The 14,198-nt window shown below is 34.8% G+C and overlaps 1 protein-coding gene across 14 annotated transcripts in view; it reads right to left on the reverse strand.

Annotated features, from left to right (window-relative positions):
• Positions 1–336: 336 nt before the first annotated feature.
• Positions 337–14,198, reverse strand: part of LOC113505160 (MAP/microtubule affinity-regulating kinase 3-like) — a 190,263-nt gene continuing 176,401 nt past the window's right edge. For 6 of the 14 annotated variants that reach the window (XM_026887735.1, XM_026887723.1, XM_026887726.1 and 3 more), the window contains 7 exons: positions 13,381–13,490; positions 12,615–12,723; positions 5,303–5,374; positions 3,288–3,347; positions 1,049–1,154; positions 558–717; positions 337–459 (listed from right to left, as the gene is read on the reverse strand). In XM_026887735.1, the coding sequence (XP_026743536.1) occupies positions 395–459; positions 558–717; positions 1,049–1,154; positions 3,288–3,347; positions 5,303–5,374; positions 12,615–12,723; positions 13,381–13,490 (682 nt within the window). In that variant the 3' untranslated portion in view covers positions 337–394. Of the gene's footprint in view, positions 460–557; positions 718–1,048; positions 1,155–3,287; positions 3,348–5,302; positions 5,375–6,098; positions 10,301–12,614; positions 12,724–13,380; positions 13,491–14,198 lie in introns of those variants that run through there. The other 8 variants (XM_026887724.1, XM_026887725.1, XM_026887729.1 and 5 more) reach the window with 8 other exon arrangements.

Genomic DNA, 14,198 nt, shown 5'->3' on the forward strand with positions numbered 1-14,198 from the left:
CGCGCGGCTCCTCGCTGTCGGCGCGCAGCGACAGCGACGAGCGCGGCTGCAGGCGCGCGGGCGACGCGGCGGCGGGCCAGGCCCCGGGCCGCAGGTAGTCGGAGCGGGCCAGCGCCAGCTCGGCCGGCGTGTAGGCCGCCAGGAAGTGCGCCAGCGCGCCCGACGCGGTCCGCGCGCCGCCGTTGGCCACCAGCACCATGTCCTCGGCCGACAGGCGCAGCGAGTCCGAGCGCGGCGGCGGCGGCGGCGGCGGCGGGGGCGTGTCGCGCTCGGAGGACGACGAGCGCGCGGGGCGGGCGCGGGCGCGGGGCGGGGCCCGGCTCGCGCCCGGGGGGGAGGGGGAGGGGGGCGTGGCCGCGCGCCGCCGCCGCCGCCGCCGGGGGTTCTCGGGCAGTCACAGCTTGAGTTCGTTCGCGATCTTCGACGCAATGTTCTTGAAGCCGATGCTGGTGCCTGGGGCAGAATTATAACATCACATATTACACCTGTTACATTCAACAAACACTTCAACTGTTAACGAAGCAATCGAGGCATGCTACCGTTCAGTAGCAACTTACCAGATATTCGCTTGAAGCGCACTCCGTTGAGCGACAGGCGCGGCAGCTTGCACACCTCGATCTCCCACTGCACCAGGGAGTCCGCGTTCGGGTCTCCGTGCACGCACAGCAGCAGGAACCGCTCACGCTGTTCGTAGTCGCAGTTGTTCGCGTCTAGCACCTGCAACACACATATTGTTGTTACCCACTAAGCATTATTCGCGACTCTAGCTTACTCGATACTGGAACTTATCCTGAACTTACCCAAGCATATTAAGTCAAAATTAGCCAAATTGGTTCTGCCCGAAGGAATATTCCTAAATATTAGACCCGAACATACTATATACTGATACATACTTTCTTTTACTCCAGCTGTTGATGTTTCTCTACTTTAAACATTTTTAATACACCAATACCTAATGTTAGCAGTTTCGGATACAAATCAAAAATTTTTGAATCAATTTAATCCTTGATATAATTATATTCCAAAGGACCCAATATTCTGTCCTTACCTTGCGTATCTCAGCCATGATCTCGTTGGGATCCCTGGAGGAGGTGGTCTTCATGCTCCACGTGAAGCGCAGCACGCGCGGCTTCACCTGCTCCTCGTTGCCTTGTCTGGACATGTCCATATCATTAGTATTGAGGACAAGTTTGGTGTGGGGAAGGTTACACCACAAGGGGTAAGTTAAATTTACATGCTGGTAACGACAAATATGACTCCTAAAGTTTCAAGACACTTTAACGTCCTGTTACCTAGGTACTATTAAATTAAATATCAGAGCTAAATACGATTTTCAAATAACATTAACTATAATAATAACAAATAATAATAATAATAACATAAACATGTCCTGTTCTTTTTGTGGAGCTGTTTTTTATCCTTTACTAGGTCAATAAATTGTATTGCTTTGATAATGTCAAGCCTTAAAACGAAGAATTGAATGCAGATAGCCTAATCTAGATTGATAGGCTTGAATTACTTCACCGAACATTCTATTGAGAATTAAGAACCCTCCAGCCAGAATAAGACGTAAGCAACATTGGCTCTCTGCGGGATTTGGATACCATCTTATTGCATCTCTAAACATTTGACTAAGGAAAACAGCTAAGCAAGGCTGTACCTATGTTTATCTACTTACTATGGCAAACTCTCTCTTTTGAGGTTTTCCTACAAATACATCCTAGAAGTAAGCCTTGATCCCTCTACTTTGCGTCCTGCAAGTATTCATTGATAAAAAGATCAGACTAACTTATATCTAACTTACCTTGGATTTGAAGATTTTTGAGTGTAGTTAAGAATAGTAAAATTGTAGAAAGAATATAAAATTGAGAAAATAGTTTTAAAGAATAAGAACATCAAATGTGTAGACTGTTGGTATTTTGTGTAGACTTATTCTTATGTATGTCAAATACTTTTTTTATACATTTAAATAAATTAAAATGTGTCTTTCAAAGTATATTTATTTTTATTTTTAATTAACTAAGAGACAATTAACCAAGAATTAATTATCTTATAATAATTACATAAATTTTATCGATTATTAGCACTAGGTATATTCTTGTCAAAATGAATGTTTATAAAGCAAACCTCTCTTAGTTAAAATATTCTACTTTGAAAAGTGTTTAGTGTCATTCTGTAGAAATTATTAGTAAAAAATGAAAATGGAAGAAAGGAAATGGGAGACGCAGCCAAGTTAGTCGGCCCAGAGCAAGCGCGCCATAGCTTGATCATTTAAATAACGTTGACCTTGACCTTGACCATAAGGTCGAGGTTGTATACCGAAAAATTATAGAGTTTTACTCAATATCTATAAATTTGCAGTATTTATACATTAAATGTAGTTACAGCAACAACTTTAAGTGCAAAACTAAATAATTTATATTCTCAAATTATTTAAACAATCAAAGCAAACAAATGCAACGCAACTCGTAAAGGAATAGATAACAAGAAACACAAAGATATAAAGGAAACATTAATAATAGAAATACATCAAAATAACGTCCAAAGTAAGAGGCTGGACTGTTGACAACACACGCCGTTTTCACATAACATGTTACACGACACGACAATATTAGAGAAAATAGTTTTTGAAGTTATATTTAAAAACTACTGACAAAAATATAAATATGTTTACCAAAATTATAGCTATTTACCTCAAAGAACAGACTTCCCAGAGGATAATTCTAGACGACCAGGGCCCCAATCCCACTTTTTACAACGGCCAATGAATATATGGAAATTGGATTTAATTGAAACCATTCAAATTATACTTCGCATTTTTCTTACACAATAATTGGAAAAACAGTACAGGCCGGAACAATCACGGCCAATGCGATGAATTTACAATTATTGTGTTGGCAAAATGCTTAAAGGGATAGGAATAGTTTGAAATTTAATCCAATGTTAATAGCAGAATCGGGGCCTATCATCAATCATCTCTTGAAATTAGATTGTTGCAGTTACAGAAGCGAGACAGCGCACTATACGATGTACAGCGCCATCTCTCTTTTACAACTGGAACTATTTTTAAAATATGGCGGAAGGCCTTCGGTAGGTCTACCACCATCTCTTAAAGATAATATTTGCACAGTTGCAAAAGAGAGACGGCGCAATACTCAGTACAGCGCCATCTTTCTTCCACAATTGGAACTGATATCAGAGATGATGAACGCCTTGAGGTCTCTAAGTATTATCGTGCCGTGTCCTGTGAAAACGGTGTTAGGATAAAAATGAACTAGGATAATTACCCAAGCATGGTTTGTGGGCTAGCTCCTACGGCATGCTTCGGAGTTGTACCGTCCAATGGCCTAAAAACAGAAAAACATAAAAACTAACGCTAAACACTAGGGGCACGGGTGACGCGACGAATACATTCATACATTGAGAACTTGTGATACGCTTTATATTATCATAAATTGTTTCTGCCAATTGTGTAAATAAAGAAAAATATAATCAAGGAAATGATGAGAGAAAAATGATCAATTTTGAAAGCGTGATGTACTAAGTCCAATCGGAAATTGACTAAAATTGTAACTAAAGAAGATTGTACCAGAGGCAATGTATTTTCTTCTTGTAATAAGGATTTCTTATACAATCAAAATTAATGTGTTTTACTTCGATAATAAGACCTCTAGGATTCTATTATGCAAGAAAAAACCCATTTTTTTAAATTATTAAATGATGCATCGTTTCACTCACGCGTATTTATCGGGATTTCCGTTTGGTCTCGGACCCAACCAGAGTAGTCCTTAATCATGATCTGACGCGGCGGGATCGCGAGTCGAACGGACTCCGGTTGGGACCGAAACTAGTCGGGCAATCCCGAAAAATACGAAAACCATTGCATCATTCAATAATGAATCATTCTCCCGATAGTTAATATATATTTTTTATCTTTATCACAAGAGCCTCATGAATCTACTTCTTAAAATTTTGGTAGCGTTTCACAAAACTTCCCAATGACTGGGATGTGCGGTATATAAAGGTTGTTTTACAGAAGCACACTTGCAAGCAACACAAGGCAAAGTCCAAAGCATGCCTGCACACGCCTGATAATTACTTACCATTGATGGAACTAGAAAGAAAAAACATGCACAAAGTCGAAAATGAATGATTTTAAACGAATTTATATAAAGTGTGATATTTTTTTATACTTCATGCAATGTCTAAAGTTGTAGTTACAAAACCTATTTATAAAATAAACGATTTGAATGTCATAGTTTAAATCTTGCGGGAAATCAATTCTACTCAACGGGTTAAATAAAATTGCAAAGAAAATCGGTCAAAAAATTATGTTGTCAGTAAGAAAACAAATATCTTGTTAAACTTTGTTACTCACGAAAAACAAGTAATCCATCCAATTTAGTACTAAATAATATCGATAACAATCGAGAACTCTTATTCAAAGCCTTTTAGCAGCTTATTTATTTCCTCATAATTCTAAAAAAATGAGTCAATACAAACTAGCATGTATGAACTCAGACAAAAGGTTTAAATTCATAAAATACGATGCCATAGTATTGAATGATTCCGTACAATACAACATAGAGCTTAATTGATTACAAAATAAGGGCTAATTTGCAAAGATCCACTTCATGTTTTGGCATGAAGAACTAAATAAAGCGCTGAAACAACTTTGCCCATTTATTATACATCTATAGATTATAATAGCTGAAGAAAATGTCTTTAAGGAATCTTTCATGCAATGGAAATATTTTCATAGAAAATATTAAAAAGAAAACATGGGGGCCACATCATGCTTATCGGAAAATATTTGATTGATAAAATAGTACAAATCGGCTGGACTACATATTAAAACACACACAAACGCAATTTTTATTAGAGGTAAACCCTTCGCGGAACGATGCAGGTGATTTGGTGTTGCCGTGAATAAAAAAAAAATCATTACTTGAATCTGTATTCATTAATGTAAATAGGATGAAAAAACTAAGTAGCTTTATAAAACATATTTTATGTAATTCGGAGCAGTCATTTTTTTTTTGTATAGAGATATCCCAAAATTATAATCCTTTACAAATAAATAAATTCATATGACAATTAAAGAATGGAACCCTTTCATGACCTTGTTGCACAACAAGGCCCATCTGACACTAAAGTTTTGTACCTAAATACTTCAAATAATTTGCCATAGTTGTCATATTTCATCAGCACCACCAAAACAGCTTTCAACATCGTCTGCGAACCACCAAAACTTGGGAATATATAAAACTTCAAAAACTTGTTGATCTGCCTTTCGGCCTACCTCCGTTGTATGTCCAGGGAGGAAAATATACGAGGTTTCTGACGCCCGGTCGACTCGCCCAGTACCGACAGTCTGCCGGGACAATGCTCACCTTATATATTGTGTTCAAGTACCAAAAATATTGTGATCCAAGTACCAAAACTGTTTATATGACCACCGAATTTGGGGAACCTTTAGGTTTATTGACCAAACTGTTGACGCCCTTATATTTTGAATACCTTTTTTGTGAACAGAAATAAGCGATCAAAAAAGAGGTATGCTATCTCATATATTTTTTTTAGTAGCTGATGACTTATTTGAATAGGAAAATCCATAACATTTTTTTTAATTGACTGGTTTTGGTAATTTTTAGTAATAAAGAGGTAGTAAAAATATAAGCGACGTCTGTATGAACACGTTGTATGTATATTAGGTCAACGGCCATCTATGAGGCAACCTACGTCTTCTTAAAAATTACACAAAACATACTTGCTTTCAAGTCTAGTCTATATCACGGAAACATTTTGTCCATTTAATCAAAAACCTTTAATAGATTGAAATAATACGTAGTTCGAATATAGCACAGGTTTTTGATCAAATTGGACATCAATATTCTAAAATAAGATCACTGTGCTATGATTACTAATATAGAACATGACGGATTTTTTTGTAAAAGATTTTTTCCTTCTTATTTCTGTAAAAAAAATATTTTCAACGCAAAGGAGTTGCTTTTAGTATAAAATTATAGGAATGAAAGATTTTAAATTATCCTAAAAATATATATATGGTTGCGGCGAGAGGAAATAAAACACACTTAGTTATTAAAAACTTGATTATTTGGAGAAGCGTAACACATCCATTTATTGCGTATTGTCAAAACAAAATAGGTATTCATACTTCAATATACATAGGTCAACTTATATCTCTTAATTAGCAAAGTTCCCAATGGCTGGCGACATACAAATACATTTTTACATTTAATTTTCATCTAAATTTTACTAAAAAATGTTTTAGTTCACCAACAGTCACTGGAATTACTTAAGATTACATCATATAAATGCATCTTAATAACAATGCCCATGATTTCAGAAGACTATGTATTAATATTCCAATTAATTAATCATTTCTTTTAAATTTAAATGTACTGGGAAAGTAAAGCGAAAATAAAATATGGACGGCTGATAAAATATTTATACAATCCCTCACTAGAGCCCCTATAGGGTGAGCAAAGCTCTAAAAAAATATTAAAAATAATTTTAATCATAATAAGCCTGATCGTACACGAGGTAACACAAGTCTACGATACCTGACGACTTTAATCTCCAAAGCAGAGCTTTTTGCAGTTGTAGACTAAAATCGGATAATTGAAACTTGTGTCCTTGTGTACAAACAGACGAAGAGCACATATTATAGTACTCAATCATTAAAATACGTAAACTATATAATTATATGTTTTTCTAATAATTATCATTTGTCGTGCTCATTTCCCAGTGTATTTAAATTTCTAAACACACTTCAGAGAAACATTTAGACTGAAAACGCAGGAAAGGATGAAAAATAGACAAAAAAAGAATCTCGGCTGTAAATTATTAAAATTAAATATCTAACTACGCTTAGCGAACTAAGTTAGAATGTATTGCATTGTTCCTAAATTGTGTAACAGTTACAGAATAATGATATTGCTTAAAGTTAAAAAAAAATGCTCACAGAAAAAAATAATGCACTATTTATGTGCGTCAAATTATAGATTGTTTCATAATATATTATTATACCGAATAATATTTATCTTTTAAATAATATGTCAAAATATTTAAAATGGAACGCTCAAAAATATTTTTACTGTTTCTGTACAAGCGACACATAAGTATTTGCTTAACTTCTTGTTATTTAATAATGGCAGTTATAGATTTTCGAGCACGTATAAAACCACTGGTCAGTATATTTCAAAATATTACTAAATTGTCATAATACAAACTTACAAATCACAAGTTAACAGAAATAAGTAAAATTACCTCAAAGAAGATCGGGAACTCATAAAGCAAGACTTGACATCGTGGGAGCGGGATAGCGCACTATACTGTGAGCCTCTCTCTTACACAGTGCAATACGTCTTGCGTCGAGTTCATAGTTAGCGTTACGGTCATAACATTTGCAGACATTTTACTATTATTTTTGAGCATTACATTTTGCTTGTCTCATCCAATTTGAGTATATGTATAACAGAAATAAAACATGTTTCGTTACCGGCGCTTTCATTACATATCTCGCAAAATGAAAGCAATATAAAGAAAACAAAACTTGTACAACAATTGCAGTCAAATGAATTATACTTTCGCTGACAATTATTGTACAGTTCTGCAGCTACTTTACTTTTTGCTAGATACGTAATGAAGCTTTGGGTCATTCGTATAAGCACCTAAGTATTGACCTGTAGCCATATTATCAAATCTTAAATCCATAATAGTTCTCTAAAGCAAACATAGATGGCGTAATCCAGTCATTAGTTTAGCACAACATCATGGTTTTAAAACCACATAATATGACCATTGAAATTTGTTCAGTAATCTATCTAAGTTAAAACTGAGAAATACTGAATATACGGTCATATTACAAACATAATAAAATTCATTTTTGCTTGGTTATTTACCCATAAGACAAACGGACGATTTCTATCACAAAAATGAATTAAATTACAATGTAAATACATAAAATAATTTTATTGAAAAGACTAGTAAAAATACTAGCTACAGTTTTAGCCACCTTTAAGAGCTTTTTAGAGAAATTTCGTATGAATACATTTCCTATAAGATCCTTCTTTAGATACAGAAAAAAAAACACAAATTCAAATGTACCGTCAACACAAAAAAAAACGTCAATTTTCCTAGACCTAACGCTTCACAACTATATAGACGAATATTATATAGTGTAAAACGTTTAAATACTCAGAGTAACCCCAATATATGATTGCTAATAAAACGAAAAGAATTGTTAAAATACGCTTACATTTACGATATAATGGACTTTCCAAGAACGATAGAAAAGTATTAGAAAATGCGGTTGCCCGCACAACACGTATGTACAATTTATTTAAAAACCCTACGATTAACGTACTAATGAGTCGAAGTGAACGTGAATGACCGACGTGACATTATACAGGATGTATCTTTTATAGAATTATTTATTAACATTAGTTTATTTGGACATTTAGAAAGTGCGGTATCAAAACTATGTTGTTTATACAAGGCGCGTGATTTGAAAATGGCTTTTGATGTTTATGTACTTTCCATTAAAACGATTTTATATTTTTTTCAAATACAAAAGTGATGGAAGACTGTTTATGAAGAATAATGCTTTAAAATATGTTCATTTAGTTAAAGTCATTAAAGAATAACCATTTCATTGGCAGATTTTGGCAAAAGGTTAACATAGCATGGAAAATGGAGTTACAAAATAAAAGTTTGAAGTTAATGAAACTGATTTTCAGGACACCTTGTATAGGTAATGTTTTTTAAAAAATAACACGGGCACATATCTAACACTATAGGGTACAGTCGAGGACAAAAATATCTTATGTTTTGGCCCTTAATTAATTTGTTTTTATTAAAATACAGATGCCTAAACGTGTCAGTCCGTTTATGTGGTAACATCTACTGAGTATTTGTACCAAAGCCATAGGTTCGCCTGAATCTTATTCGCTAAAAAAATACTATTTATATGCATGTATGTTTATATCGATAATTATCTCACTCACGCCTTAAATATAATCATAATTTGCTTGTGGACCATAACAGTGAGTTTCAGATAGATTTCTTAAGATAGGTACGGAGTATAAGGTACATTCGTGAAACGAAATATTTTTTAATTTGTGGCAAAATAACTGGGAAAGCAAAAACTCGATATACAATCGGAAATCGTTCTATCTAATAAACTATAATTAAAGATTTTAGAAATTTATCTAGAGGTACACCTTTATAAAATGGTCCACATTAAAAAAACTCAACGAGGAGATTTTTTCTGTACAGAAACTTTTACTTATACATAAGTATAATATGCAATACAAATATACAAAATATTATTTCAGTCGATGACATTTTTAACGATTTAGGCAGAGTTCAGAATTTTGATAAAATATTACAAATTATAAACAAATACAATATATGTAGAAAAAAAAAACGAAAAACAAAAAACAAGATTTGTGCTTTTTTGTGAACTTAAATATAAAATACATACGGAACCCTGGAATGTTGAAAATTCGCTCGAAAATAGAACTCTATACTTCTTATGAGCTAGTGATAAAATGCGAGTCGCGACGGGACTAGTTGTCCGCTACATATTATTTTAAGAAAATAATATAATTAAATGAAACATTATTCGTAACACTTCTTACATCGAGTGTACCATTAGCTAATCATGTACGAGAGGCTCGCACTAAAGGAATACACTTTTAAAAATATTGAGAAAGCTATTAATTTCAATAAAATAACATGCAGACGGATGTCGCCGCGATTTTCTTTATAATGACAATAATGATTACAAATCGAATTTCTTTAATTGTATGTAAACTAAAAATGGATCTTCGAAAGTTACGCCAATTATAAAAAAAAAGATTAACACTTATGAACAACATCATGTTATAATACATTCAGTGTATTAAAAATCTTGTTCAAATTATTCAATTTTTAAATCTCTTCAATTCAGTGTCAAACATAACTATATGTGAGTATTTATTTTTAATGGTTATAATTTATGTCAAATAAAGAAAATAAACAAGCAAATGTAATTGTTTCGATAAATCCTTTTCAGTCTCGTATTTTATAATTCTCTTCCCTGTGTAAATAACATTTTAATACACTGAACATTTTTGTTAAAGACTCGGTCGATCAATAAAAATATTTTTAAAATCGACGACGAGCCCGTACTGTATACAATTCCCTATGATTTATTAATAATATTTAATTAATTAATTATATCTTCCTCGCACGTCCGCCGTCGCCGGCGCTTCATGGATTCTGATTCAACCTGCGTACAACGGAACGGGTGAGCGAATCGACCAATTAGGTGTCGAATCGCCCCCCTCTTCCCGATCCGGCTCACTTTTTAGGCACAAGTATTTGTTTTCCTGCCACTCGTAGGATTGCCATATCCAAATTGGAAAATCACTTTCATTTATGCAAGTCGGATAAACTCCATCACTCACTTCAAGAAACAGTGTTATATACAACAAAAATGTATAAAAATATTAGGCAAGCATTTCAATACACAAATATGTATTTATTATAATATAATAAATAAGTATTATTACGTATGGCAATCCTAAACGTCTCGCGCCGCAACACAAGATGCACAATACTAAACGCAACTCCCTCCGTTAAATAAAGATTAAAAAAAAAATGAAATAACATAAAAAGTCCGTCACGTCGCAATCAAAGGGTTGTGGATAGACTAAAAAGCGAAACTGTTACCGGTAGAGGTCGCGACCGTCGACAATCGTTAGTAGAAGCGTACGGTTAGGTAAGAGCGTATCTAAACACGGGGGATGCACGAGAGAACTATCATACTATTGTTATGTAACAATGTAACACTAATCGATTATTATTTGATTTCCGTACACCTCTCGGTCGACGAGGCAAACCGAATACTTACTTCTTCTATCAAAGCACTACGGACAACACTCAAAGCATTGGCATGACTGTGGCCTGAGCTCACACGTTTGTTTAGCAAAAAAACTAAGAAAAAAACAAATGGAAAAATAAAGTAGGGGGGGGTAGTTCATGCTTTGAAACTAAAGCTACAGTATTGTTGTGGGGACTCGAACGCGTTGACCCGGTATTGAGTGCGGTTTGACGAAACGGGAGGTAGGTAGCATCGTGCATCCCCTGAGTTGACGCGAGACTAACAAATAACAAAATAAAAGAGCTCGGAATCTTTAAGAGGGAGACAATTTGATCTTAAGAAATAATAATAAAAAAAAAATGAATAAATAAACACACATAATGATTCACACATAACGAGACATACGAATGGGTTAATAGTGACTAGTAAGAGACAAGTAGTGTGTCTATGGTGTATTTATAGAATTATTTACAAAAACAATTATATAGACGTTTCGTGAACGGATCATGGAGCTCGTCTGAAAGTTATTATTAGTTTTAAGCGTTAATCAGGGTAACAAAATTGTGTTAGGTTTAGTTGCACATTGTGTTACAATTAAGAGGGCATAAGAAAGTGTTTTAGCCTACATACTTACGTATTACTACCCAGGGCAGATAGAGCATAGTTTAGAAAGTATACAAATACTAGTGTTATGTAGGCAAAGTCTAGAAAATTACAACAAGATATTTTTGATCTCTTTCAAACAGAGCTCCAATTCACCATTCGGAAAATAATAAAAAAAATAGAACAAAATTCACGAGTCTTATCTCCACAACCCTTTTTTTTAACAAAATCTAAAATAAAATGGTGGGGCGGCCCCAGTTTGGGCGCCATCATCTAAGGTCACTATTATTACTAGTATTATAATTATAATATTATGTGAATGAATGGGGGTGATCAGACATAGAGGTGCATGAAAGCTGTAGACGCTAAAAACTGATGCTTAGCGGTGATGGCTAGCTGATGGATGAGGTAGCTTTAGGGCGTCTTGTGGCAAAATCAAAAAAAATATCAAAATTAGAAATTAAAGTTTCACAAAACGCCCAAAAAGCTTGTTTAAAATGGAAATCTACGAGCGAACCAGCATCAAGCTATTACAGGGGGCAAAAAATGAAAGGAAGATAATAAAAAGAACACCACAGAAATTATATGTATGTGTTATAAACATGTTTTAGTCACTGATGGGAGCTGTCCGTGATTGTGTAATGTATTAATGACAAGTGAAGCCTCCGATTACGTTCAGACTGAACGATTTGTTTATTATTAGTTTGTGCCGTTGTAACTGTAGCTTAGATTGTTCATTTTAACAGTTAAGGTCTTGTTTTAGGAATGGTTATTGAACTGTACAAGCGTCAATCTTAAGATAACCTTTAAAATACAGTTTTATAAAACAGACATTTTAAAATTTACTAAAATTGATGCAAAGATGAAGAAACAAAGATTGCTTACAATAAAAACTATTAAAAAGCAATTCATCCAGCTTATTTTTCTTTAATTTGCACTTTAGAACTTGATTTTATTTTATAAAGTAATGATGACAAAATCGCTCAAATGTATTCAATCTACCGGTCAAACTTAAACTTGTCTATAAAATCATAAGAACAGTTACAACGCACACAGCCCACACCCTGTATATAACCCCGGTAGTCATGTTGACCGCGGCATGGTATGTAAGGCTTACCGTTTGGAGAAGCGCGAGGACAGCTTGGAGAAGAAGGAGGGCCGCGCCTGGTGCGGCGAGCCGCCGTCACCGTACGCGCCGCCGCTGGACCCGCGCGACCGCGTCTGACCTGCGGGGACGGGGTATGCATATATAGGTCTATGTATAAAGGCATTGGAAAGTTCAGTTGGTAGTGATGAACTGTAAAAAGGGATGGTGTTTTTGATTTAATGGATTATAATAACATGGCGTAAGGTAAACCGTATTAAACCGAACCTGTCTGGGTTCTCAAATATTTATATCAGAGATCAGGTTGTAAGTGGTTCGTGAAAAAGATTTAATGATAGAGAGCTAGAAAATTACAAGAAACAGGGTAAAACAGACTTTTGCAACTATAAAATTAATTAACAACTATAGTAAGCAGATTTATACTGCTGATGTCATTATTGTGACTATAACCTAAAGCTTTTGGCATAAGCATATATTATACATGACACCAACAGCATGGGTGTCTTATAATATAATAGAAAATAGTAGTTTATTCACTAACAAAGTCATAGATATATAAAAACGATAGAAATGCTGGCAAGAACTAGATTAGATAAGAATATTCTTTATTATATGATGGAATTGCAGCAGTGATTCATAACACATACAGTGTTAGGGTACAATGGCGGTCTTTTCACGTCTCTAAAAGCGATATCTTCCAGACATCTTGGGATGGACAAGAAACCATAAATTTTCTTAACCTGGGATATACTTATACATGAATAGTGAGTGTAGTTACCTGAGTGGAAGGTTGACCGGCTGGGCACGTTCCTGGGGAACACGAGCGGGTTGGGGAACTCGCGCCGCGCGCCCGGCGCCGCCGCCGACGACACTTGCGAGTTCAGGCTGCTGGTACGAGGTGGTAATTAGTATACACACAATATTAGAGATACACGCAGAGATATTGGTGTGGACGGACCAGTTTATTCCATTTCAAAGTAATATTATTGAGAAATGCAATGATATTAGTGAACCTAGAGTCATTATTTTAACGTTTTAAATGTTTGAACGCGAATAAATAAATCTAATGTTTGGTCACAATGACAAACGAACAGTCATTTTTTTTTAATATTGTCACCAATTTTCATTACACGTCGATACAAGCTAGAATTCATTAAAATTCCAGCCTAGCTTTAACTTGCTTTGATTAATTACCTTCTTTTATAAAATAGAATGCGTTTCTAGAGAAAACAATCTTATTTTTTGGTACTCTACCACTACACACGATAAGTGAACACAACACGTCTATGAATACTGTGCCAAACAAATTATAACGATACAAAAAATACATAGAAACTTAAATTATAATATCATATACTTGAACAGTACATAGATAAGGGATAAAACAAAAAAAAATACTTAAAAGAAAATAATAATAGGGAGTTAAAAATATATATTATACCACTACACCATTCACTAAATCTACCGTGTTAAAGAGCGTTAGCAATAAAACCAATCTGAAAAAGAGTGTAATTTAACAAAGAAACAAAATAAAACCTTATCCCTGTTACATAAAAGAAAAAAAAACAATCAATAGTGTTATGTGCAAAAACAAAA

Source organism: Trichoplusia ni, chromosome 24 (assembly GCF_003590095.1).
Source record: "Trichoplusia ni isolate ovarian cell line Hi5 chromosome 24, tn1, whole genome shotgun sequence".
NCBI lineage: Eukaryota > Metazoa > Arthropoda > Insecta > Lepidoptera > Noctuidae > Trichoplusia > Trichoplusia ni.